The sequence below is a fragment of the Lampris incognitus genome, chromosome 15 (genome assembly GCF_029633865.1).
Source record: "Lampris incognitus isolate fLamInc1 chromosome 15, fLamInc1.hap2, whole genome shotgun sequence".
In the NCBI taxonomy this organism is placed as follows: domain Eukaryota; kingdom Metazoa; phylum Chordata; class Actinopteri; order Lampriformes; family Lampridae; genus Lampris; species Lampris incognitus.
This window is the reverse complement of record NC_079225.1, coordinates 21,070,883-21,096,759: the sequence shown is the minus strand read 5'-3', so window position 1 is coordinate 21,096,759 and position 25,877 is coordinate 21,070,883. Positions and strand designations below refer to the sequence as shown.

General features: G+C 41.3%; 2 protein-coding genes across 2 annotated transcripts; one reads left to right on the top strand and one right to left on the bottom strand.

Moving 5' to 3' along the window:
• Window positions 1-6,877: 6,877 nt before the first annotated feature.
• ccdc167 (coiled-coil domain containing 167) lies at window positions 6,878-8,715 on the bottom strand. The gene is made up of 4 exons (XM_056295046.1): window positions 8,603-8,715; window positions 8,370-8,464; window positions 8,153-8,205; window positions 6,878-8,035 (listed from the first exon to the last, which is right to left on the bottom strand). Exons 1-4 carry the CDS (start codon window positions 8,651-8,653, stop codon window positions 7,914-7,916), a joined length of 321 nt encoding a protein of 106 aa, XP_056151021.1. The 5' UTR covers window positions 8,654-8,715; the 3' UTR covers window positions 6,878-7,913.
• Window positions 8,716-11,363: 2,648 nt separating this feature from the next.
• On the top strand, window positions 11,364-23,535 carry LOC130124810 (dynein regulatory complex protein 1-like). Its single transcript, XM_056294158.1, has 14 exons — window positions 11,364-11,464; window positions 11,788-11,968; window positions 12,926-13,063; window positions 13,739-13,825; window positions 13,988-14,110; window positions 20,017-20,147; window positions 20,343-20,459; window positions 20,994-21,471; window positions 21,774-21,869; window positions 22,070-22,156; window positions 22,343-22,500; window positions 22,783-22,908; window positions 23,078-23,207; window positions 23,479-23,535. The coding sequence occupies exons 1-14, from the start codon at window positions 11,364-11,366 to the stop codon at window positions 23,533-23,535; spliced, it is 2,010 nt and encodes a 669-aa protein (XP_056150133.1).
• The last annotated feature ends 2,342 nt before the right edge of the window (window positions 23,536-25,877 follow it).

Here is a 25,877-nt window from a genome sequence, read left to right as displayed (position 1 = left end):
ATCTATAGTATACATATATGTATACTAGAGATGTATACAAATATGCACATGTAGTATACACATATATATATATTGACTTAAATTGTTAATTTTTGTGCATGTTTCATAATTGTAACCCCTAGCATTATGTCTCCTCTTGTATGTCGTTTTTTACTTATTTGATTAGCCATCGATAACGCCTATGACTGGAGATGTCTTCTTAATGTAATTATATCAACAACATATGGTTTTATTTTCTAGTAAATACCAGAACCACCTAAAAGTTGTCTGTGCTTCACCAAAATACAGTTCATGCAGTTAAAGTGTTCAAAAAAGTTTGAAAACGTTGTGCCACTTAAAAATGTGAACCCAGACACAATATGATAAGTAAAACGTCTTGAATTATTAACCCCAAAAAAAAAAGTAAAATTCTTGTTGTGTCTAAGTATTAACAACATCACGGGAGCATTTTCAAGTATACAATCTCAATTAATACTGCAGCCTGGTCGGCAGCCATTGTCAGTCCATTCTTCCTCCTCCCCGATCATCGTTTGATTTTCACAGAGGTGCAGCATAATGGGCCCGTTTACATTCGTTTCTTTGGAGATGAGAGAGAGAGAGAGAGAGAGAGAGAGAGAGAGAGAGAGAGAGAGAGAGAGAGAGAGAGAGAGAGAGAGAGAGAGAGAGAGAGAGAGAGAGAGAGAGAGAGAGAGAGAGAGAGAGAGAGAGAGAGAGAGAGAGAGAGAGAGAGAGAGAGAGAGAGAGAGAGAGAGAGAGAGAGAGAGAGAGAGAGAGAGAGAGAGAGAGAGAGAGAGAGAGAGAGAGAGAGAGAGAGAGAGAGCGTGTGGAGGCGAGGAATCCGTTAGGACTCCTGATAGGCGCGTGGCTGGGATGAAGGCCACACAAACAATCCTATCTCTCATATACTGAAATTCCAGCTATCTCACCCCCTCTAGATTTGCAAAATAACTCATAAAAAAAGAAACTTAAAGTTTATTCAGTAAGTACAGTGAAACCTGGTTTAACATCGCAAATGAGTTTGTTACTGCACATGCAGTGGTCGCTGCAGTGGTTAGGGCCTCTGGGGGACCACAGCAGCAGGAGCACTGAAAGCATTGTTCACAGATGACCCATACCAAGCACAGCTACAAATATGCACTGACTGTAACTAGCTCAGTCCTTTAATGACATCTGTAGCTGATAACACATGACTAAAATTTCTCTAAGCTGCTACAGGGAGAACTTTTGTCTCCCTGTGAGACTCATTAAAGCACTCTCTTAGCAGCCACAGCAATATAGCTTTCATGTATAATTTGTATTTTACTTGAGGGGTTCCTCGATACAAAATAAAGTAATAAAAAACAAACTTGACTATTTTGTAAAGCGTGTTCTTTAGGTTTGGATAGTGAAGCCGGTGAACATAATTGTACCAAACAAATGTGCAGCAAATATTAATAAACACCTTACGGTTTCAGTTGAATTTGTTGAAAAGATCAAAGATCAATCCAACCAAGAGCACACTGCCTTATCTAATTTCTTTCACCCAGGACACTGCCACAAATACTAATGATGTAAAAGAGCAAAAAAAAAAAAAGTTAAAAAATAATGCCTTCGTACTTTCATGAATTTACATGGGCCTGACCTGAAGTTACATGCCAATCTGCATGCTCTGCTGTTGTAATGGACTACACTATACATATTTTAATGTTTGTATTAACAATCTTGTATCCTTGTCAGCTTCTCTACTGTGTGGAGTCCCTCAGGGGTCTGTCCTTGGGCCAATACTCTTCTCTTTATACATGCTTCCTCTGGGTCATTTGTTTAGTCACTTTCAAGACGTCATACCACTGTTATGCTGAGGCTGTTCAGATCTATTTCTCTGCCAAACCCAATAACCTGAATCAACCATCCTCCGTCCATGATTGCTTAGCTGCCATCAAAGACTGGATGTCCCTTAATTTCCTCCATCTAAACCTGAGGAAGCCTCTCGGATGAGAGGCGAAACGTCTTCACGGATATATACCAAGTCCAGTTGCACTTGATTCAACTCCTTTGGATAACCATGACCTGGATGAATGAGAACATTCACAGACTCCATCTAAACCCTGACAACTGAAGACCTCTTGACTAAACTAAACTAAAGTTCTCCTGAGAACTTTGCCACTGTAGTTGATCAGTTTATTGGTCCGCTTCATTCAAACATCAAACCTACTGCTAAAAATCTAAGTATCACCTTTGACCAGAACATGTCTTTTGATCACCATCATCAAAATATCTGTTCCAATCCTGTTTTCTTTAGCTATGAAATATTGCTAAAATCAGAAATATTTTGTTGTTTAAGGATATCAAAATATTAATTCACTTTTATTTTCTCCAGTCTAGATTACTGTAACTCCCTCTACTCTGGCCTCAACCAAGCTACTTTAAATCGTCTATAGTTGGTTCAGAATGCAGCTGTTAGACTATTAATTAGAACTAGCCGTAGGTCCCATATTATCCCTATTCTTGCATCCCTCCATTGGCTCCCCATAAAATTCAGAATAGCCTATAAGGTCTTACTGATTACATTTAAAGCACTGCATGATCTTACCCCCAGTTATATTTCTGATCTTCCCATTTCTCATTCCACTTCCCGACCCCTTCGATCCTCAAACCTCAGTCTTTTATCCATTCCTCTCTCCAACTGCAAAACAAAAGGTGACCGCGCCTTTGCACTTTTAGCCCCAAGCCTCTGGAATAGTCTTCCCCAATCCATTAGATTCGCTGAATCTTTGGACTGTTTTAAGCAGTTTCTAAAAACCCATCTTTTCAGGCAAGCCTTTTTATAGATTCCCACCCCTGACTTCTGTTTTGTTTTGTTTTTTAGCTTGGTCTGTTACTCCCTATGCCATGTTTTATATTCATTCAATTTATTTTATGTATTTACTTATATTTTCTCTATTGAGTGTAAAGCACTTTGCGTGTTTTTGAAAGTGCTATATAAATAAACATTTATTTACTTACTTATTTACTATTGGTCTTTGGTTTAAATATGAAAGAGAGTCAAGAGAAGTTGTGCACTTAGGCAACTCTTTTAATTCTAGTTGTTACATAGGCACATATTAAGGAGGATGGTGATGGATGGATGGATTGGGGCAGAGGTGTGTATAAAAGATTTGCACGTACATAAATGTGATAGGATCGTGTGAGCAGTCCCTCCACCAACAGTCCAACCAAACCTATTCTCGTAAATTGTTACTCAGCTTTACTGAGAGTTACGGAGACACAAATAAACTGATGGAAGTACAGATCTAAATACAGGCAAAATCTCAAAAAGACGAAAACATGCAGACAAGAAATGCACCAAAGTCACCTGCCAAAGCACTGAGGCAGTTGTATGTTAGAAAGAGGAGAAAGAAAGCCATGTTGTTTCGTCATTGTACAGGTTACAGTGGAATTTGTTGTCTGCATTTAATCCATCATATTGAACAGGAGCGGTGGGCAGCTGCAGCACCCAGGGACCAACTCCAGTTCTTCTTTCCATGCCTTGGTCAGGGGTTCAGACAGGAGTAGTAACCCTAACATGCATGTCTTTTTGATGGTGGGAGGAAACCGGAGCACCTGGAGGAAACCCACGCAGACACGGGGAGAACATGCAAACTCCACACAGAAAGGACCTGGGACAGCCTGGGGTTCGAACCCAGGACCTTCTTGCTGTGAGGCTACAGTGCTAACCACTGGGCCACTGTGGCTGCATTAGAGGCATGTTAATGCTTTTCTTCACATTTTTTATTCGTTTTTGGAACCTGTGTACCGGACATTTTTTAGAATCAGACGTGAGCTATAGTTGTCTTGTTCTTTGCTGTTTTTTTGTCACATGATCCCTTTGCAGGTATGTTTGTTCTACTTCTTTTTTATGGGCCTGTCTGTCATGAAAGCCTCTCCACCTTTCATGCCATCAACTCAAGCTGAGAGTCAGGTATTATCCTTTTATGTTTTGTGCTCATTTACTGTAAGGCATACCCTAGCCTATTATTAGTTTAACGTTACATATTTGACAGTGATGGCATGTAAAGGGCAACTTACAGAGAATATACCAATCTTAACTTTTCAGATTCCATGTTTTCTGCTTTGTCTGGAGTTCTCCCTCCTTTTCAGTTTTGTTTTTTGTTTTGTTTTTTGATTGAAGTAGACTTTCTTCGGTATAAGTGTTCAAGGGTAGTAAGTTATTATATTTTAGCTGCTGAACCCCTCCATTTGTGTAATTTGTGCATGCAAACAAGTGGCTAACAGACTGTGTAATACCGGCATGTCTCCAGTAGATGGAGTGAGCATATTTACTCACTACGGTCGTGCGTAAATGCAGGCGCCGAGGCCAAATTCGTATCTTATCGTGCTGAACGTGGGCAGTGAAGGATGTGACGAAAAAGGAAATCCGTTTGCTGGGTTTTTTTCTTTCAGAAAGTGGACCATTTCATTCAAAGAACAGGACACTTTACACGATATTGTAGGCCATATCACCAACAATGACAAGACGGCCTAGAGGGACGAGATTCACCCCCTCACATCATGGTGCACCACTAACAATCTTGTCCTCAATGAGCAGAAAACGAAGGAGCTGATCGTGGACTTCAGGAGGTCTAGAAGCCGCAGCCACTCCCCCATACACATTAATGGGGTGGAAGTGGAGCATGTCTCCAGCTTTAAATTCATTGGAGTCCAAATCAGGGAGGATCTCTCCTGGACATCAAACACAGAGGCCCTTGTGAAAAAGGCCCAACAATAACTGCATTTCCTGAGGAAGCTGAGGAGCGCCCATCTATCCCCAAAATTCTAACCAACATCTACCACCGCACCGTAGAGAGCATCCTGACCAGCTGCATCTCAGTGTGGTATGGCAACTGCACCTCAGTAGACCATAAAGTTCTGCAGGGGGTCTTCAAGTCGGCCCAGCATATCAGCGATACCCAGCTCCCAGCCACAAAAGACATGTATCACAAACGCTGCCTTCAAGGACGTCTCAGCATCAGCAGAGATTCCACCCACCCCAACCATGGGCTGTTCTCCCCCCCTGCACTCTGGGAGGCGCTACAGGAGCCTCAGAGCCCACACTACCAGGCTCAAAAACAGCTTCTTTCCCCAAGCCGTTACCCACTTGAACCTGGCTACCCACTGAATGTCTGTAAATATGTTTGTACGCTTGCTCTTTTTTTACTTTATCTTTAGCTTTTAGTTCTTATCTGTATATATCTATACTGTGTTTGCCTATGTATGTCTTGCACTGTTTGGCGAAGCCCTCATTTTGTTTTTACACACGTGCCTGCACATTGTTTTTAATGACAATAAATTGAATTGAATTAATGCAAGCCAGTCTCTGACCTGCTACGGCTATGAATGCACTATAATTTATAGTATACTAAAACTCATAATTTAGTGGAGGGATTGCCAAATAATGGATATAACAAGCTAAAAAACATTGAATGGACATGAGTATGAGCTGATTATTGAGCTGGTAACTGCTGATTGGTTTCATTGAATACAGGTTAGTCAGACATTTTCGACATTTCATTTTCTGGGTTATTTTGGACATTTTGTTTTCTGGGGTAGGTCAAACAACACATGCAGCAACGCTCCTACCCTAACCACCCTGTTACACCCATAAGATGAAAAAGATGAGACATGCTAAAGTGGTTCCCATCATAAGTTGAAGGATTTTCTTTTCACAATTACTTTCTGGGTAGTATTTAATGGTAATGTGGAAAGTAATGGTAAGACTAGCCAACAGAAGTTCAAGGCTACGTTTGACTCACAGGAGATGCTGAGCCACTAGGGCTTTTTGAAGACGGTTGTTTAAAGTAAGATGGGAGGTCACAGCTGTGCTGATTTTGACCGTTTCAAGGACTGCTATATTCTTCTCAGTTTGTCAAATAGTGCCCTTTCTCTCTCCAAAGTAGTCAACTACAACCTCAGAACATCCACCCAGAGGCAGGCAAGTTGTTTAAAAAAAGACTAATTGAGGTCAGAGGTCAAATGGGGATGACATGAATCGTACAGAGCCACCGACAGTGAAAGATATTCTGGCAGCTGTCCAGAGTCTATATAATATGTTATTGCAAAAGCAGAGAAGCCTGCGCTGCAGAGCGCCAAGGAACAGCTCAGTGATGAGACCCATCAAAAAGAAGAGCATGATCTCGTTCATTAGAGTCGTGGTCAAAACAAAAGCTTATTCTTGTGCTCAAGATATATTCTTTAGCATCTTGGAGGAGAAATAGCATGCATAAATAGCATGGGGTCGGAGGGCTCGTTTTGTACAGCATGTGTCTCTCTGCATGCACATTGGGTGTGAGTGTGTGTGTATGCGCGTGAGGATGTGTAAAACCTTGCTTTTGTAACATCTTCATCGTGCCTTTGTGATATCTTTTATCATCCCTATCTCACAAAGGTCATGACTGCAGAGAATCTGTATATCCATAATGAATGAACACACTGAAAATTGAATTTTCATTGTTAAAGTATTTCTCCAGAGGAAGATTTCCTTGCCCTCATGTTCCCCTTTCAATGAGTTAATTTTTCCAATAACTCATTTACTTGAATGCCTGTTAAGGTAAAGAATCATTTCCTTTTATGTCATATTTGTGGTTAAAAAGCAGTCAAAATCATTTTGAAACGGACACTTAAAAATGAATGGACAATAAGGGTGCAGACTTGGGTAGGGGTTGCCTTCTGGTGGCTGCAGAGGAAAAGCACACTGCTGGTATGGGTTGTAACACATGGGCCACCAAAGTGATGGCATACAAACTCTTTTGTGCCACACGATGTTAATTAACCCTCATTTAAACCCCGTTAGGTCCCATAATGGTCCTTTGAATTATAGTCCAAACTATAACTATCAAAGCAAAGCAAAGCAAAAGAATTTAACCTTTTAGTCTTTTTTTTATTGGTATGTTGAAAGAATACATTTATAAAGTTTCGTTACCTCCAGTTGTGAAAAAAAAACAATCATACCATACTAAATAATTTACTGATAATATAAAATATAAGGCCCTATGTGTGTGTGTTTTTTTTTTTACAATCTGTTTTTGTGTGTTCTTTAAAAGAACTGTGCCCATGCTTATACTGCCCCATCCCTGATAGGAGGGAATATATCAGAAGCAGTGAACAGGTTGAGAAAACATCAAAATACATGATTTCTTATGTTCGGTGACAACAAAAACACACAAAGCATGAATAAAATAAAAAAAAGTGGTTCATGGAAAGGATCCCAATGTATTGTAGCGACCGGAGAGGGTGGTTGCTCTGACTGTCAGCAGTTCTGCACATAATCGTGATCTATTTAGCTAAAAGCAGACTTTGGCATATTTGCGTTATGTATTACACAGTCCTTGTTTCTTTTGATACTGCGACCTTGTCTATATTATGCCTTTAGCACTTTCAACATTTCACACTGTTCTCCATGTATGAATTAATTTGGCAAAAGAGTTGAGTCGTTGAGTCCATTCACTTCAGCAAGTGGTCTTTGAAAGTACAGTAGTGCTCTGTATCAGAAAACACAATCGAGGGAGTGGATCTTTATCAAACTGCAAGGTTAACTATCTATCTCCCTCCAATTATCCAGCTTGACAGAGCCAGACGAAGCCAGCACAAGGCCATCCTCTAACGGTCAAGCAGCTCTGCAGTCAATACAGCTGCCTGAGCAATCTTTTGATCTTTTGTTGTATAAAAGAGATCCACCCAAACAGGCCAGGGGGAACATGGAAACACCGACGTCATCGGGAGCCTGAGCATGTTGTGTGGATCTAAAACAATCCATTTCCATTAGACGGTTACTGTTTTTTAATTTGTGTAAACATCGCTAAATGGCTTTGAGCGCTGGACCCATGTCACCTTGTTGTTTCCTCTGGAGTGCCATTATGATGGAAGAACACTCGATAAACCCTCTCGGCTTTTGGACAAGATCATGAGAGGTCTTCTTCATTAAAGAAGAAGGCATAATAGAAGAGGGCGCTGACAACCAGCAGAGCAACAGACAGCATCATGTTTCTTCGGTTCTCGCCTCTTAAGGCCACGAGCTCGTTATCTGGGAAAACAAAAAGATGTCATAGCACAGTCATTCAGCAATAGGAAGCAAATGAATCATGGTGATTGGGGATGCTAAATTCAGAGGTCAAAGGTGAATGATCTCATGTAAACCCACCAAACTTCTTCACCCTCTCTTGCATTACTGCCAATCTATCTTCGAGTTCTTTTCTGGTGAGCAGGAAAAAAACAAAATTCAGTCAGCTAGGATCAAGCCAGTAGGTCCAAGAATTATGAGAAAAAACATTATCTCCGGAAGTCGACTATAATGAAAGAAAGTTTGGCTCGAAAATCTTCGATCCAGCCTCTAACATCATCGACACTAATACCCGCACCTTTCTCTATCAGAGTGCTTCTCGCATCTCCGTCTGTACTCGGCCCTCTCGATACTGGCCTGACAACGTGACCGCTTCTCCTCCATACGATCAATCTAAAGAAATAGAAAAAAAAACGTTCAGAATAAACCAAGGAACAAAGACTATGAAACTTGAAGCTTGCAACAGCACAGCATAACGTCTCTAATGGTGCATCAAGATTTACGATGAATAGCAAGAAAAGGTTATCTTACTTCACTGGCTACGCTAATTTTCTCTAGTTTTTTGTCCTTTGATTTCGTCATTTTGCAACAAAATGTTACAATCTTGATAAGTCAGCCAATATGAATGAGAATCTGAGAATTTGGTGACTATGCGGAAGTGCTCGAATTTCTACTTCTCGTATCTATTTACTGTAGAATTAACAGCATCCGGGACATTACTGCCCCCAATTGGTGAGCGCGCAAGCAAAGTCAAAACAGGGCCAACGTCTCAATAATAACAATAACAATAACAATAACTACTACTACTATTATTATTATTACTATTGAGTTTTATAATTGGAATGTCCAGACGCACGGGAAATTGATATTTGTTCGTGGTACCATCGGACAAATACCATTTGACAAATAGCTGACTGGAGATGACAAAGTTCATCTGGCAAAGTCTGTGTGCGCGTGTGTGTGCGCGCGCGCAAGGTTATTAACAGCCCATCAGACTCGAGGGAGAAATGAATTATCAGTGTAAAGTTTGCAGGTGATATTCTACGTTTATGTTTTCAATTTAAGCGGTCTACGAAGTTTTAAAGTCGATGAACCAAAAGCAGTGGGACCAGAGAGGAATGCTTTCCAAACGTAAACACCTGCGAATGCTCACAAAGGGAGACCCTCCATTTCTCCGTGCCGATGGAAAGGTCCGTACAGACGACAAACATATACATCAACATATGCATCTGATTGACACACTTCAACTCTTCTCCGCTGATTGATGGACTTGTCCGCTGATTGATAGATTTAACCGCTGATTGAAATCTTCACCTCTGATTGAAATATTCACCGCTGACTAACAGCCTTCAACGTTGATTGAGAGACTTGACCGTTGATTGACAAACTTCACCTCTGATAAACAGTCTTCGCCGTTGATTGACAGACTTCCATCCATCCATTTTCCGGATCGCTTATCCCGCTCTCAGGGTCGCGGATGCCTATATCCCAGCAGTGATTGGGCGGCAGGCAGGGAAACACCCTGGACAGGCCGCCAGACTATCACACAGGGCCGACATACACCCACACACTCTTAGCTAGTGACAACTTAGTATGATCGATTCACCTGACTTACATGTCTTTGGGCTGTGGGAGGAAACCGGAGCCCCCGGAGGAAACCCACGCAGACACGGGGAGAACATGCAAACTCCACACAGGACGCGGGGCGCGAAACCAGGACCTTCTTACTGTGAGGCGACCGCACTAACCACTGCGCCACCGTGCCGCCAGAATACGTACTTCTGCTCTGATTCTCAGTCTTCGCCTCTGAAAAACTTCGCCGTTGATTGACAGTCTTCAGCCCACGTTTGCCTTTCGCCGAAGTACAGTTAAACATTTCCGTTGGTTAACTGGCAGTTTCCCTCAGAGCACCGTTGGAGATTCATAGATATGGAGTGTAGATGCTTTATTGAATACTAATTAAAAGCAACATATACACCCTACCGTAACTGAGGTATGTAGCATTAAACATTAAAAATAAAATTACAATTGGTGTTACAGTATCCGTTAAATGTGAGGCTGATGCAACTCTGAGCTAGCTAGCTAGTTAAACTAGTATTAGCAAGTAGGCTAACGTTAATGCTAGCTTCATTCCCACTGACTTCACGCTAGCTATTTTTGAAGTTATCGCTAAATGTCATTCCTCGGTACGGTTTAGATCACATAAATTTGAATCAATCCTGATTTAAGCTTCTTATTATTTTTATAGCAATAGTTCAGCCACGATGGTTTTTATTTGCTTGAAGAGATGTTAACATACGTATGTAAAACTAAATATGAGTTGGGTGGCCAAAGCACAAACTTTATTCACTCCCTGTCAGTTTGGATTCGAGCACCAGCATGCCTTTACAGTATGACATATACTAGCTAAATAACGGCAGACTGTGAGAAGTTTTTGATTTATTTTCCGGAAACATCTTAAACATTCCTGTGGTTTATGGATGTTTTAAACAATTTTCATAACCTAACGTTTTTTATTAGTAAAAATACCATTTACATATAAATAATTTCTGTCTGGTTTAGTTTCACACTAAAATTACTCAAATTTATATTGTTATAGGTTTTAACTTGAATTTTACCCTTGTACGACAAGAATCAGTACTGAGGGTTCAACGCATCATTCATCATACTAGTGCAATGAAATGCATAAAATCTTCATTGTTCCTAATTTCAAGTGTTAAATGCCAGATACTTAATTGGAATGATAAATCCTCACCTGCCAATAAGCACATGCCCATCCACAGCACATGCTCATCCAAACTACTACAGCGTCACAATAGTTTGAGTTCAGAGTCAGTTTCTCCAGGCAACTTATGTAACATGCACGGCTGGTTTCCAAGGAGTAATCCTCCTTAGTAATTATTTTCAGTTAGGGAAGAAAACTCTTCTCAGCATCAAGCCTCAAGGTCTGTGAGGTGCAAGTACGCCTGCATTCTTGGTAGATTCATTTAAAGGTTGGCTATAGTTAAAGTTAATGGTCATCGGGAGATGAGTTTGGATAGGCTAAACGCACAGAACTCTCCTGCTATAGCTTTGTTGTCATTCCCTATCGCCGATGCTTTGGGACACCTTGCATAGCCAGATACTATTATTGAACTCAAGCTCTTTAATGACAGAATGTGAGTGCTTATCCATAAATGTTATCATATTTTACAAACACGGTGTACCATTTATGTTATGTAGGGTTTGGAGGAAGGGTAAGTATTTATTAGTTTTCATAGCTTTTCATCCACTTTTCCAGAAATTGACCAACATGGAAGGTGATAGGATGGAGTTGGTTACCAACGTTCAGGTTGTGGCAGATCTCAAAGAGTGCGAGCGAAGGACAGAAATGAGGGAGGCATGCAGGCAAAGGTAATTTTCCATTGCGTTTACCACGTCTCTAAAGCAACTGTTACTGCTGAGGGAGGTTTAGCTTATTGTGGAGGGTAAATTGAAGTTGAATTTCTTGGAAACAGTTATATAAGGAAATAATATAAGCAATATATTTCTTTTTATTGGACCATAATTTCCCTTATTTAATGTCATCAATTCAATACCACAAACACAAAATATACACACACACACACATGCACACACATACACGTGCAAACAAAAACAAACAAAGTTACTCTTTATCTCCTTAACCTCTTATTTACCTACCTCTGTTGTCCACCATCATCATATTCCCCTGCCAGAGTGGAGAAGCTGGAGAACGAGGCTAAGTCTAGCAGGGAAAGGTTTGATGAGATTGTCAGAAAGTGGACTGAGGATCAGCAAAGAGTGAATCCTTCACTGCGGGATGCTCTGCAGAGCCAGGTGCAACTGTGTACTGTAATCATAGAGGACAAGAACAAACTCATTGATGAACTGCAACAGGTAATGGTGACAAGCTTCCCACCAAAAACCTCTTACTAAAGTTTATCATAGCTTATGGGGAAAGATAGACTTTCTGGAAAACCATGTATTTTCCTGTTAAACCTGATTTAAAACTATATTACCACAGCTGACTACTCCAACTGCAACCACTACTACGGTGACCACTATGAGTACTACCTCTTGACACTTTATCAATATTTATTTAGACTAACAAGTGATGTGAGTGCATTTGAATTATGCTGTTACATCACAAGATTGTGACAGACCTCTGTTTCTGCTGAGCCTGCAGCCGGGCTACGGTAATCTGGAACTTAAATCAACACGCTAAAAATAAAGAGGCAATTTTCAGAATGCCCGAGTGGCAGCCACATGTATGTTTCTGTGGCTCTCACTCGCTCTCTCCATGGTGTATCATCTGTGGGTGTGTTTACAATTTAACTTACCCTTTGCCAATTAATCTGATTCGGAACAGGAGGACCCGAATACGCTCTGCCACAAAGATAAATTGAAGTATGGTATAATTGATGCAAAAAATAAAAGCTGATTATAAAAAGAAATGGGAGACATCAATTAAAAAAAAAAAGATTAGATGAGAATACAACAGGCAAAAGCTACAAGAGCACAAATATACAAACACAAAAACATGTTTACCAATTTAAAAGATTTAGACCACAGAAAACAAACTCTTTTGAGAGCCAACCCATTCAAACACAAGGATTTATTTATATTGCATCACATGGTGATGAAACTGACTGTTGCAGTCATCAGCAAGGTCCACTGCCTTCGGACCAACCAAATGGATGGAAATGGATGAGCCGCTGTGGCGAAGCCTAATGGGAGCAGCTGAAAGTAGTAGTAGTAATACATGGTGATGATCAGGTTAATCCGTACATTGACTTTTACCCTTTCCTTTATGTGTTTGTGTCTCCATGTGCATGCATGCATTTGCCTCAGCAGGAGCTAAAAGCTAAAGAAGACTGCTATCATAAGGACTTGAAAAAGCAGGCCGAAGAGGTGGATCTAATTATTGAGAAGATGGAGGATGAGATAAAGACCCAAATGAGGATTTACAGGGAGGAGACGGACCAGATCCAGGTAGGACCACACCTTAGTGAACGGGTCTCTTCAAATGACACTGTTATAGATAGTTGGTTTTACCTGCCAGAACTACTGCCACGGAGTGTGTTTACAGCATCAGAACAGTTTGGATAGTGTCAAATAAGGGCTTTTTTTTTTATTTTTTTTTTTACACCAGGTAATAAGGTCACAGTAATATCTTACTGTATCTGACTGCCCTCTCACAAAAATGCTAACCTCAAATTATGCAAGTTATGTTCTGCTAGTACACATGGTTACTGATTTAAAATGAACTTGGTCTTTAAAGGTCCATTTAAAAGGATTAATTTCACCGGCAGACACACAAATGGACTAACAAATAATCAGCATTTGTAGGTTTTGAATAAATCACATGGGGCTATCATTACATAGGCTCAGATTTCAGTATTTTTTCTTCCAATTTATTGGCAACTTTTCATTACCTTATAACCAATCCCCTGTCCTAATACTGAAATTACTCAACTTTGCTAAGAAAGACTGTCAGAAATTAAATAGTTACATGTGGATGTTTTTGTTCTGTGAAGTAATTTGCCCTAATTCCAGTAAGATTGTTATGCTAAATTTCTCTTGCATGTGAGATTTTGCTCATTTGCCCTCTGTTGCCAGTTCCACTGATGGTTACATGTTGACTATTTATTTATTTTAATTTTCTAGAGTGTTTATGAGCAAGAAATTGAGATCCTACAGATGGAAAACGGAAAGAAATGGGAGCAGCACATGAAGGAAAGGCATGACAAAGAGGTCAATATATGACATCTCAGAAAGGGACTTTTCTCCTTCTGTTTTCCTTTCTCTCTCACAAATGTACACAGACACCTAAATACATACACTTCAGTAATTCTGCCCTACGTTCCGTAGCACACAACCTTTTTTGTTTTTTTTTTGTTTTTGATCTATCTGCAGCTGGAGCAACTGAAACAGAGGGTCAAAAATGTAGAGGAGTACCAGGCGCAGCTCCAGCAGCTGAGGTTGGACGAGGCTGATGACAACAGCTCATTCAAGAACAAACTGGAAACTGAGGCTCAGGTTAGTACATACAGTGCTGCTTGAAAGTATGTGAACCCCTTGAGCAGTTTAGATGTTTCTGTTGTTTTACCACGATTTTCTTATTCTATCATCACCAGTTTTTATGTGTGAAATGTCAGATATATGTTTATCAATTGCATGTACTTGTTTAGTGGGACTTGTTTAAGTAGCCCAAAAACTACATGAAACATGGAATTAGTGTATGTGCAAAAGTAAGTGAACCCCCAGCTGCATTGGTTAAGTCAAGCAGGTAACAGACTCAGGTGAAACACATTTGGATGCTTAATTAATCATTTAAGCAGACCAATGAAATGAGACATCCTTGGGAAAGGGTTTGGCCTGCACTAATTAAAAGAGAGGAAACCAACCAAACCACTGTGGTCCCATACAAATCAACAATGCCGAGAGCAAAGGAGATATCCGAGGACATGAAGAAGAGGGTAGTGACAGCCCATCAGTCTGGGGAGGTCTATAAGACCATCTCCAAAAGATTCCAGCTTCATCCATCCACTGTAAGACAAATTATGACAGCAACTCTGCCTAGAAGTGGACGCCCATCAAAACTATCACCCAGAAGCACCAGAAAAATAATAAATCGGGTAAAGGTCAACCCACACATCACCTCTAGAGAGTTGCAGACCTCTCTGGTAGCATCTGGGACAAATGTGCATGCATCTACAATCAGACGAAAATTGAATAGCCATGACATTCATGGGAGGGTTGCTAGAAGGAAGCCTCTGCTCTCAAAAAAGAACAAAGCTGCCTGTTTCAACTTTGCCAGAGAGCACCTGGACAAACCAGAGGCCTTCTGGAAGTCCATTCTCTGGACAGACGAGTCCAAAATAGAATTATTTGGTCACAATCAAAACCAACATGTTTGGAGAAAAGCCAACACTGCATATGAAGAAAAGAACCTCCTCCCAACAGTGAAGCATGGTGGTGGAAATGTGAAGGTCTGGGGCTGCTTTTCTGCTTCTGGACCTTGACGACTCCATATTATCCAAGGAACCATGAATTCTCCGGCATATCAACAAATTCTTGACCAGAATCTCCTGCCATCAGTCAGGGAGTTGAAGCTGGGACGAAAATGGATTATGCAACAAGACAATGACCTAAAGCATTCCAGCAAAACTACAAAGGAATGGCTTCAGAGAAAGAGGATTCGTACTCTGGATTGGCCCAGTCAAAGTCCGGACCTTAATCCAATTGAAATGTTGTGGCGAGACCTGAAGAAGTTGGTACATACCAGATGTCCCTCCAACCTCTCTCAACTGGCTGAGTTCTGCAAGGAGGAGTGGGCAAAAATCCCTATAAGCAGATGCGAGAGACTGGTTAGTGGTTACAGAAGACGTTTGGTTGAAGTAATGGCTGCAAAAGGAGGAGCCACAAGCTACTAATACAAGGGTTCACATACTTTTGCACATGTTAAATTTTCAGTTTTTGTGAAATAAACCACCTTTGTTGAATTAAATAATGAAAATATATCTCTTTTTGTGTGTATGTCCATTATTTGGAAGGTGTGCTTTAAAATAAGCTTATTACACATACATCCAAATCCCAATTTGTAATGTTTTTTACAAAAACAGTGACCATGTCTGGAGGGTTCACAAACTTTCAAGCAGCACTGTATATATAACAAACAAGTACACATCACTGTATTGTTGTATTCACCGGATCTTTACAATTAAGATTTCTAGTCCAAAAACATCAGAGTGCTATGGGGGATGCTCAAGAGCAAGGGACTATAATTGTAATAACTTGTATAATACTTTAGCAGTACAAACGTTTACAAATTGCTATACAGCCAAGGCAAACAAAGGTCGCAGCGACAAGGTTACACAAGAAAAGGGCTGATAATGTTATAGGAATATAATTATGACATACTTATATGCTGCAAACATAGTACAAACAATATGCCAACCATTGTACTACTTAGAAACAAATGCCAGCAAACAGTTTAACATTAACACTTTCATAACAATAGAGGAATATGAATTTCTGTTACCTAAAAGATTGCAAGTGGAATACCAATGTATTTCATTGCCCGCTATGCTAGCTCTAAATCCCTAGTTTAGCTTCGCCGTTGTAAATGTTGCACACTGCTTCCTAGTATAATACTCTCCCTGGTTAACAAACAAGATGAGCTCAATATCCTCATACGCAGCAGACAGGACATTGCAAACTGCTCCCTGCTCTGCTTTTCAGAAACATGGCTGAACCCAAACATCCCAAACTCCACACTACACAAAGAGGGTTTTTCCTTGCACTGGGCTGACTGCAGATATTACAGACTGGTCTGTCTTTAAGGAGTCATGCCATGACTTAGACGATTATGCCAGTGCTATTATGTCTTACATCCATTTCTCAGAAACTGAGTGCATTCCATCCAAGACAGTGACTGTGTAGTAACAACAAGTCATAGTTCAGCAGAGAGGTTAAAATGTTATGTAGGAAGATAAACAATGCATTCAAGAGGGGCGATGGAGCTCTCTACAAATCCACAAAATATGAATTTGAGTGGGCACTGTGGAAGGCTAAGGCCAATTACAAAGGTAAGCTGGAGAACAGGCTCTGCGACAGACAGAAGAGGTGTGTGGTAGGGACTGCGGCAAATGACCAAACACTCAGCCTGGATGATGAACCCAAGCTCCCTGATGAACGTAATTCTACTGTTGTTTTGATAAAATCTCAATCCACCAACAGAGTCTGCCTACAGTGGAAACCCCCTGGGTCCACCTTCTGTGGTTGGAGAGCATGATGTCGGGTGTCTGCTGCGCAGTCAGAACAGCAGGAAAGCTGCAGGCTCTGATCTTGTGTCCTTAGCCACTTTTAAGTGGTGTGCTGCTGAACTTGCTTCTGTTCTCACTTGTATTTTTAATTGGTCTGTCAACCAGTGTTAGCTACCAGCATGCTTTAAATCTGCAATAATAATTCCTGTACCTAAGAAGCCCATTGTTAGCCATTTAAATGACTACAGGCCCGTTGCCTTAACCTCTTTTTTTTGCCCCCCCCCCTTTTTCCTCCAATTGTACTTGGCCAATTACCCTATTTTCTGAGCCGTCCCTGTCACTGCTTCACCCCCCCTGCCGAGCCTGGGAGGGCTGCAGGCTACCACATGCCTCCTCCGATACATGTGGAGTCGCCAGCTGCTTCTTTTCACCTGACAGTGAGGAGTTTCGCCAGGGGGACGTAGCATGTGGGAGGATCATGCTATTCCCCCCAGTTCCCCCTCCCCCCTGAACAGGCATCCTGACCGACCAGAGGAGGCGCTAGTGAAGTGACCAGGACACATACCCACATCTGGCTTACTACCCGCAGACACGGCCAATTGTATCTGTTAAGGACGCTCGACCAAACCGAAGGTAACACGGGGATTCGAACCGGCAATCCCTGTGTTGGTAGCTAACGGAATAGGCCACTACGCTACTCAGTCGCCCCTGAGAGTCGCCCCTCTTGTAATAAAAGTGAGGGTATCATACATTAAACATCTGTCCAATGTTGTGCTAGATACAAATCAGTTTGCATACAGAGCTATCTCTGTCTCCACTCCATCTTGGAGCATCTAGAGGTGCCTGCCACCTACACTCGGGTACTGTTCATTGACTATAGCTCAACTTTTAATAGTCATACTCACAAGGCCATGTAACAAACTTTTGCAGCTAGGTTTCCATCAGTCTCTGTGTCTCTGGGTCTTGGACTTCTTTCTGGGCAGAACACAGGTTGTCAAAAATCAACAACAGATTCTCAAACTCGTTGACAATTAGCACAGGTACCCCTCAGGGTTGTGTCCTCTCACTAGTGATTGGGGGGCGACCCACAACCCGCGGATCGGGTGGGTTTGGGTAAGCCTACTAAAATATCAAGGGTTTGGGCTGGTGGGTCAAAAAACGACAAAGCAGCATTCCAAGTAAGTTATAACAGAAACTTTGCGTGCAATAGCCTAGGCTGTGAATTACTAGTCCACCTTCTCTTTCCCTCTCTCTATCACTTTTTCTCTCTCAAACACACACGTATACACACACACACACACGCAAGCAGCTTTATCATCAATCGCAACTGTGGTTTTGGTTAATGCATGTGTTTTAGAGTGTTAAGGCTTCACCTATGAGTTATTACCGCAAGTGGTATCTGTAGCTTTTGTTTACACCGCCAAAACTTTGTTTGTGTGTGTATGTGTGTGTGTGTGTGTGTGTGTGTGTGTGTGTGTGTGTGTGTGTGTGTGCGCAAAAGAGAGAGACAAGTTCATGTCTTTGCTGCTATTCAACAATAAGGAACACCGTATGGAGCAATTCATTTGTTTATTTAGCAGCCTAGATCCAGACGCTATTAGGCTAATATACAATAGGCTATGTCTTGCAATCAGGGTATTATGCTGGGTAAACAGCCCAAAAACAAAATATTGGAACACTGCTCACTTTGCCGTAGCCTAGGCTAAATTTGTAGGTTTGCAGGTCGGGTTCAGGTGGTAAATTAACGCGTATTTTAGTGGGTCGGGCTGTGCGGATTGGCTCTCATAACAGGTCGGGTGGCTGCGGGTATTAAAAAATCCTGACCCGCACATTACTACCTCTCACCTCATCAGTGACTGTTTTTCACAATCTGACACTGTAAAGATGACTAAGTTTGCTGATGATGTAACACTGGTGGGACTGATTTCCTGTAATGATGAGGCAGCTTATAGAAATGAAGTCTGTACTTTTGTTGACTGGTATAGCAATAATAATCTGGGACTGAATATCAACAAAACTAAAGAACTTGTGGTTGACTTCTGTAAAAATCAGGGAGTGTTACTACCGCTGGCCATTAACAACCAGGTGGTAGAGAGACTGGATAATTTCAAATTCCTTGGGACTACAATCTCCTCCTTGAAATGGGAAGACAGCTTCACCACCATCCAGAAGAAAGTTTACCAAAGACTATTCTTTCTAAGGCAGCTTAGGAAATTTGGAGTGTCAAGGGTTGCAATGTTACAGTCCTACAGAGCTATAATAGAAAGTGTGCTCACTTTCTCAATAACTGTATTGTGTGGCTGTAACACACTCATCTCCCTTCGGGTAAAAGACTCCGCAGTATTAACACCAGAACATCTCGCTTCCACAATAGCACGTACCCTGCAGCAATCCACATCCTAAATATTTCAGTAGTTGTATAAACTTGTATAGACTTCTTAAGCACATGTACTTTATGGGCATGGGCCGTATGGGTTGCATTAATTGAATTATTGTAATACAGTTGTAACAGCCTGTTTTTCTACTGATGTTATCTTTGAGCACACTGAAACAAATTCCAAATCAACTGTAAAGTTGATATGGCAATAAATTATTGAATCTTGAATTTCAAGTGATCAGTTAAGATATTGTGGTCTATGGTGTCAGAGACAACACTTAGATCCAGAAGCATTAATGAAATAGTGGAAGTTCAGTAGAACCTTCGAGTTAAGGATACTGAGTCATTTGTTGGGGATCAAGTACATCATTAGTACAGGTATGAGGACTCATGAAAGATGGAGAAAATGATTAGGCAGTGATAACTTAGTTTTTTGCTGGAACTGAACTTGCTGACATTTAATTCTAATTGCCATTTTTTAATGTACATAGGTTGTTCAGTATGATACTTGTCAGGCCTAGCAATTCATTGTAACAAGGAAGATATGGAGAAAAATGTAACCAAACAGCTTGGCACAAAGCTTGAGAAGACAAGGTTGATACAAAGTTTTTCCTGGAAGGTTTAGTGCAGGAAGTTGTAGCCTTGGAAAAAAAGCATTCTGAACTAAGATACAGTGCAAATGTTGGCTGATAGCACCTTAGTATCCAGTCTTCTGTTTGCAAAAATGTGGGAAAAAAACACAAACTCCAAGATGGAAAAGTAAACTCCACACATGTCCATCATCCAAAACCTGTTTGTAGATCGCCGAGCCGCAGCTGCAGCAGATTAAAGTCCACCACCACATGAAGATGGCGAATCGGTTTGATTCCAAGGAGTGGGAGAAGAGAGACAGCACTATTGCCAAAATTCAGCAGAAGAATAAGATCATCCGGTAACATACACACACGTACACTGTCTGTGTGAACCCTGGAATGTGTGTGAATGTGTCCTGTGGCTTTTTTCATTAACCTCCTAGCTCAAAACACCCACCCCCCGCATACACACAGGCACACAAACACACACACACACACACACACTGCCATCACATTAAAGTCAGTCATTCTTTCTACTGGTACGTTCATTCCAGGAACCCAAAAACCAAGTGTGTCAGCCAGGAGACAGCGTCTAGAGAGAAGATCAAGAAGTTGTTCATGGAGAACAAACAACTTAAACAGCAAATCAAAGAAATAAAGATGGGGATAAGGTGAACAATAATTTATTTTTCCTACACACACACACACACACACACAAAAGCACTCTAAATTATAGGTGGTATGTATTCATATTACATGTATAATATAGTCATATTATGCTTCAGCTATTCTGAAGCATAATATGACTGGTCAATATTAGTAATATTAGTAAGGATTGCTGAATGGCAGTGATCGAAAATAGGAACCCGGCTGTTGTTGTTTGATGCCTTGCACCCCCTAAGACTTCTCAGCATTAATTGCAGAAAATGACATCTAGGAGTTTAAAAATGGCAGATGTTGGTAAATATGCTGTTTATCCACTGCATTCCTACTCTAAATTGTTTGTCTTGATTGCTTTCATTTGTTGTTGATATTCACATCGCCGAGTGATAGGTCACAATTCAAGTAAAATTACACATAGTGCCTTTCAAACCCCATTGACCTTTTATATTTGGCCCATTCATTGCACTGTCCCTTTCTTAGTTCTCTTAATGCCCTGCATTCCTTTCTCCCTTTCCTTCTCTGTCCATCCTCACCCGCTCCAGACACTTGCAAGATTCCAAGAGGTTTAAGGAGATGTGGCTGATGAATGAGTTGGAGGTTAAGCAGCTGGTGGAGAGGGCTCTGGACATCGACTGGCTGATTCATGAACATATAGGCCTAGCCTGGGAGTGGCCTAACGCTGCCCCGCTTATGGAGTGCCCAGATCCCATCAATTCTGAGAAAAAAAATCAGTGGACTGCACACCAGGCTTCCTCCCAATTGATCCCAACTGGGAAGGCTCCTAAACTTAGCTTGGAGTTGAAGGATGCCTCTGTCAGACATACGTATATGACTAAGACTGGGGCTAAGTATGTTGCTATGCCGACATACAGAAAGGGGTCAGCTATGCAGAGTGAGAGAAGCACAGAGCTTGAGAAGGAGGAAAGTACAGCAGAGCAGAAAGGAAAGTTGTCAGTGAACAAAGGAAAGGTGTCCATGAAGACAGTGAATAAACTGCTAGAGCTGCTGTGTAATGAAGCGGTGAGTGTCATTTTCAACAGAAGTTTATTAGATGGCAATGCCTCAATGATTCCAAAGTCAAAATGATAACACTGTGGGCGTCCAGATGCCTTAACTATATCATGTACACTGGAATGCATGGGTTTGAACCCCAAGCCATGATATGTCAATGCATCCGTTGACACCCTCTTGTGTTACTTAATATTACAATCTTAACTAAAAAAAAAGAAAGAAAGGTCAAATCAATACATGAGACAAAACTGAGCTTGTTGCTGTTTCAATTCATAACTTTAATAATGTTATATTAACTGTTTATCTTCCAGGGCTTCCTGAGAGTAGTGGAGGGTAAAATCCAGAGCCTGCTGTCTCCTCTGGACAGGAATACACAGTCTCTCATTAAACTGTGCTCCATCTTCTCTGTAAGTTCATACATATTGGTTCTGTTTTTTTCTCTCTTCCACAGGACAGCACTGCATTCGGCAAAACTGCCCATTGTACAGAAATAGGGTTGAGGGAGATTGTTTTATTGGGAAAAAAATAGTGAAATGAAAAGTAAAGTTTGAAAAGTGTACTACATTCTAGATTCTTGTCAGTGGTGACTTTTTGTGACCTCTTCCAGGCCTTGGGTATTGAGTGTGAAGACGACATGTACAAGCTGGCTGAATTCGTCCTAAGGTTTAAACAAGAGCAGAGAGAGCAGGCTGAGGTAAGAAAGGAAAGAGATAAAGAGTCAAGAAGAAAGAAAGGTAGATAGATAGATAGATAGATAGATAGATAGATAGATCGATCTATCTATCAAAAATCAAAACCTACCATTAATAGATGAAAACCAATTAAACTTTCAAAAGGGTAGACAAAGTTGTACCATTACAAATGTTCCTCAAATCAGCAGGGGGTTTCTGAAGAGCAAGGTGGCTGCGATGCTATGGTAGAGGAAGGAGAGAACACTAGCCTGACCTCTGACCTTCTTCATCCTAACAATGTCCTGGCCGCTTTGAAAGCCTTCACTGCCCAGCACAGAAGATCCAGGTCAAAACACAGATCTTCTGTGTAAACTTGTTTCATTATGAATGCTCTATTTCTGTGAAGTACATATTGTAATCAACAATAGTAACAGTTGGAAAAAAATACTATTACATTTTCTTTTGACTTTCATTTAGTTACTTCACCAAACTAGTCTACATGTACCAGCAATGTGTCTCATGAAGCTAAAGCTATACTTTGCGTATAGAGACAGTTACTGAGTTTCTCTGATGGATTTGTCTGTGATCTGTTGGCGCTGTTGTGCTCTTGGTGTTCTGTCAGGGAGCACTCAACCCCCTGTCAACCCAGTCTGATGGGTCTTGGAGGCAGGGATCATTCTGAGGATGCAGCCTATTGGGAAAGTATGGCCAACATTATTTCTGAGTCCAAACTCAAGATGTGGGACACACTGGAGGATTCGCTGAAGAAGTACCAGTGAGTACCCCCCCCGCCGCCTCTACACTCACGCACTCACTCACTCACGCACGCACGCACGCACGCACGCACGCACGCACGCACGCACGCACGCACGCACGCACACACACACACACACACAGTAGTAACCCATGCATACACAACCCTGATGACTTATCTGCGTTTCCAGTGCTGCCCTGAAAAAGAGATCTAAGCTTGTCACCGAGATAGGCTTTCTTAAACAACAGAACACAGACCTACAGCAGCTGCTGGAACACATTCTCAACTGTCAGGGTATGTGTACTATGTATTACTTGCAAGTCTGTCAGGATTTCCCTTTTATTTTTTAGCAATGACACAAATTCCTCCTCAAACTTTAGACCAACAATGAGCCGAAGTGGAAAATCATTGCTTTTAAGATAATACAGTGTGCTAATAATAACTATTAAAAGCAATTAAAAACCTAATTTGGATAAGAACTAGGCGATTATAAAATGGATGTAGAAAAACAGATACTCAAGCAACATATTATAGGATGAAAAATGCTGTGTTTAATTTATTCCCATCAACTTTGAGTGTCTTTTCTGATAGGTCAAGGCACAGCTTGAGGTCCTGCCCACAGAGGTGATGCAGCTGGCTCCTATGTAAGATGAATAATCATAACAGTTTCATTTTGTACTTGTTTAATACAAAAAAGCCTGTATTATATAATACAAAGGTTGCAGCACATAATTTTATACTACTACCATAAAAGATTTTGTCAGAGAGTTGACCTCAAAATTGTCAAGCTAAACAGGTATTCATTCATTCATTCATTCATTCATTCATTATTCAAACTGCCTATCCTCACTCAGGGTCGCGGGGATGCTGGAGCTTATCCCAACAGTCATTGGGCGGCAGGCAGTTAATCAAAGGTGTATAAACTCCATTTGATTTAGATGACCAGCAGTGGGCAAAAACATAGAAGGAAACAGAAAATGTGCACATACACACAAAGTATATGCATTCTTACTTTCTCACATGCCCTTATTAGTTGTTGTTGCGTTACATTTTTAGAGACATGTTCAAACACCTTGTCTCTCACTTCTCACTTGCAATCTGTCTCACCTTGTTATATTTAACCCACATATGGCAATTATATGTTCACTGTAGCCCGTGGTGTGGTGGTTTCTGTCAAGAAAACCCCACCTGGAATGCATCTGGATTATTTAGGATAAAGTCTCTAAAGGCTCAACTAATGCAAGGAGATGTTGCAATGGAGTGTTTGGGGGAAACGAGGTGGCCCCATATCAAGTGATATTATTTTATTCAAGGAAATAATTAAGGGAGGCAATGTAGGTATACATTTGAATTTGACCCCCTCAGTTTTGCCAGAGAATCATCTATAGAGAAAAAAAGTTTCTCTGTCCCTATTTTTCATACTACCACACGAGGGCAGTATTGTAATTTTTTTTAGTTTGACTGGTACTCCAGTGGAAAAAGTGACTCACAGTGTTGGTTCTAAGTGCGCGTTGTGCGTTGTTGTTTGCGTGTATATTTTTTGGTTTCTCAGTGCATACCTGTATACAGTGAATGGGAGTGCGTTTTGGTTGTGCTCAGCTGCACGTGTTAGCTTGCATACTCTGCAAGCAATGCTTAAGTTTTGGTGAACTCCAACACGTGTGATCATTTAAGTGCCAACATACGTGTGTGTGTGTGTGTGTGTGTGTGTGTGTGTGTGTGTGTGTGTGTGTGTGTGTGTGTGTGTGTTTCTTTCTGCTTAGTGCTGTGTGAGGATTCAGAGGTATGGATTATCTCGCCCTGGGTTGTATTCAGAGAGCCCAGCCAAGCGTGAGGTGGAGAGGAGAAAGGGGGCATTGTGGTCCAGATGAGTGTCAGAGGTGCCTCAGAAAATAGATTCACTCATGGGGGGGTTAACAGAAACACGAGGGCAACACCCGCCCTGATTCTGAAGACTATGACCATGCTAAAACCCTTTGTACCATAGTGTGTTGGTGAAATGTATCAATTCACACGGTTTGGAATTCACATGTGGCTCGTAGAAAAAGGTGGGATAAATGACGGTTAGGTGTAGGTGCCATGTCGATCAACAAGAAGGTGCGGGACAACAATAGACAGGAAATGCATTGTTGATTTAACAGAGTCAAATTAGAAACGTGACCACAACTAGGTCATATTGTGTTTGTTTTCCTCCTTCTTTGGGTCCCAGATTGGTTTGTTTTACCGAGTCAGGGCGTTCCTGATGGTAGAAGGTCATTTGTCAATCAAAATTTCTACCACCCACAGCTCAGTCCTCTGTGGTAAACCTTGCTTTACTCAACACAATCTAAAACTAATGCCAGCCCAAATCAGCTGAACACAGTCCAGTGATACGTGTATCTATACTCTATCCACATCTCTCTCCTGCAAATCTTGCCCTATTCACACTCTCTCTCACACACACACACACTCTCTCTCTCTCTCTCTCTCTCTCTCTCTCTCTCTCTCTCTCTCTTTCTCTACATTCTGACACATCTCACACAATGACACACAACCCCCATCCAGACATCTGGTTTGCCTATACAATTTACCACCAGCATGCATTGACCATAGCAACAGAAAATATGTTTTGTTTCCCTCTATGATTTACTCACAAGTAAATGAGAGCATAAAAAGGCTGTCTGTCACAAAAAAAAGAATGCTAGAATTATGACCATCCACTCACACAGCGCCCTGGGCCTCTGGACTTTCAGGAGACTTTGGTGCCCCCCCCCCAGGATCTGTTGCCTTCTTTATGGACTCCCTTGGTTGTGTAGGGGCCTATGATTTATGAGGCTCCATCTGGTGTTACGGGAACATCGTCGTTGATACTTGGGATATGGAGTTCAAGATGGGGTCTGGGAGGTCCTCGCACTAGGATTATTACAGACCCGTATGGGGAAATTGAGTCAGTGTATGGTTGGTGCGGTGATATGAGGGGAAGGTGATGTGAGGTGACTTGTATCAGGAGC

Coding starts and splice junctions, on each gene's coding strand:
- ccdc167 (XM_056295046.1), bottom strand. CDS start 8,653: ATGACGAAATCAAAGGACAAAAAACTAGAGAAAATTAGCGTAGCCAGT. Junction 8,465..8,602: donor AAATTAGCGTAGCCAGTGAA/GTAAGATAACCT, acceptor CTATTTCTTTAG/ATTGATCGTATGGAGGAGAA. Junction 8,206..8,369: donor AAGCACTCTGATAGAGAAAG/GTGCGGGTATTA, acceptor CCTGCTCACCAG/AAAAGAACTCGAAGATAGAT.
- LOC130124810 (XM_056294158.1), top strand. CDS start 11,364: ATGGAAGGTGATAGGATGGAGTTGGTTACCAACGTTCAGGTTGTGGCA. Junction 11,465..11,787: donor AGGGAGGCATGCAGGCAAAG/GTAATTTTCCAT, acceptor TTCCCCTGCCAG/AGTGGAGAAGCTGGAGAACG. Junction 21,472..21,773: donor AGCTGCTGTGTAATGAAGCG/GTGAGTGTCATT, acceptor TTTATCTTCCAG/GGCTTCCTGAGAGTAGTGGA.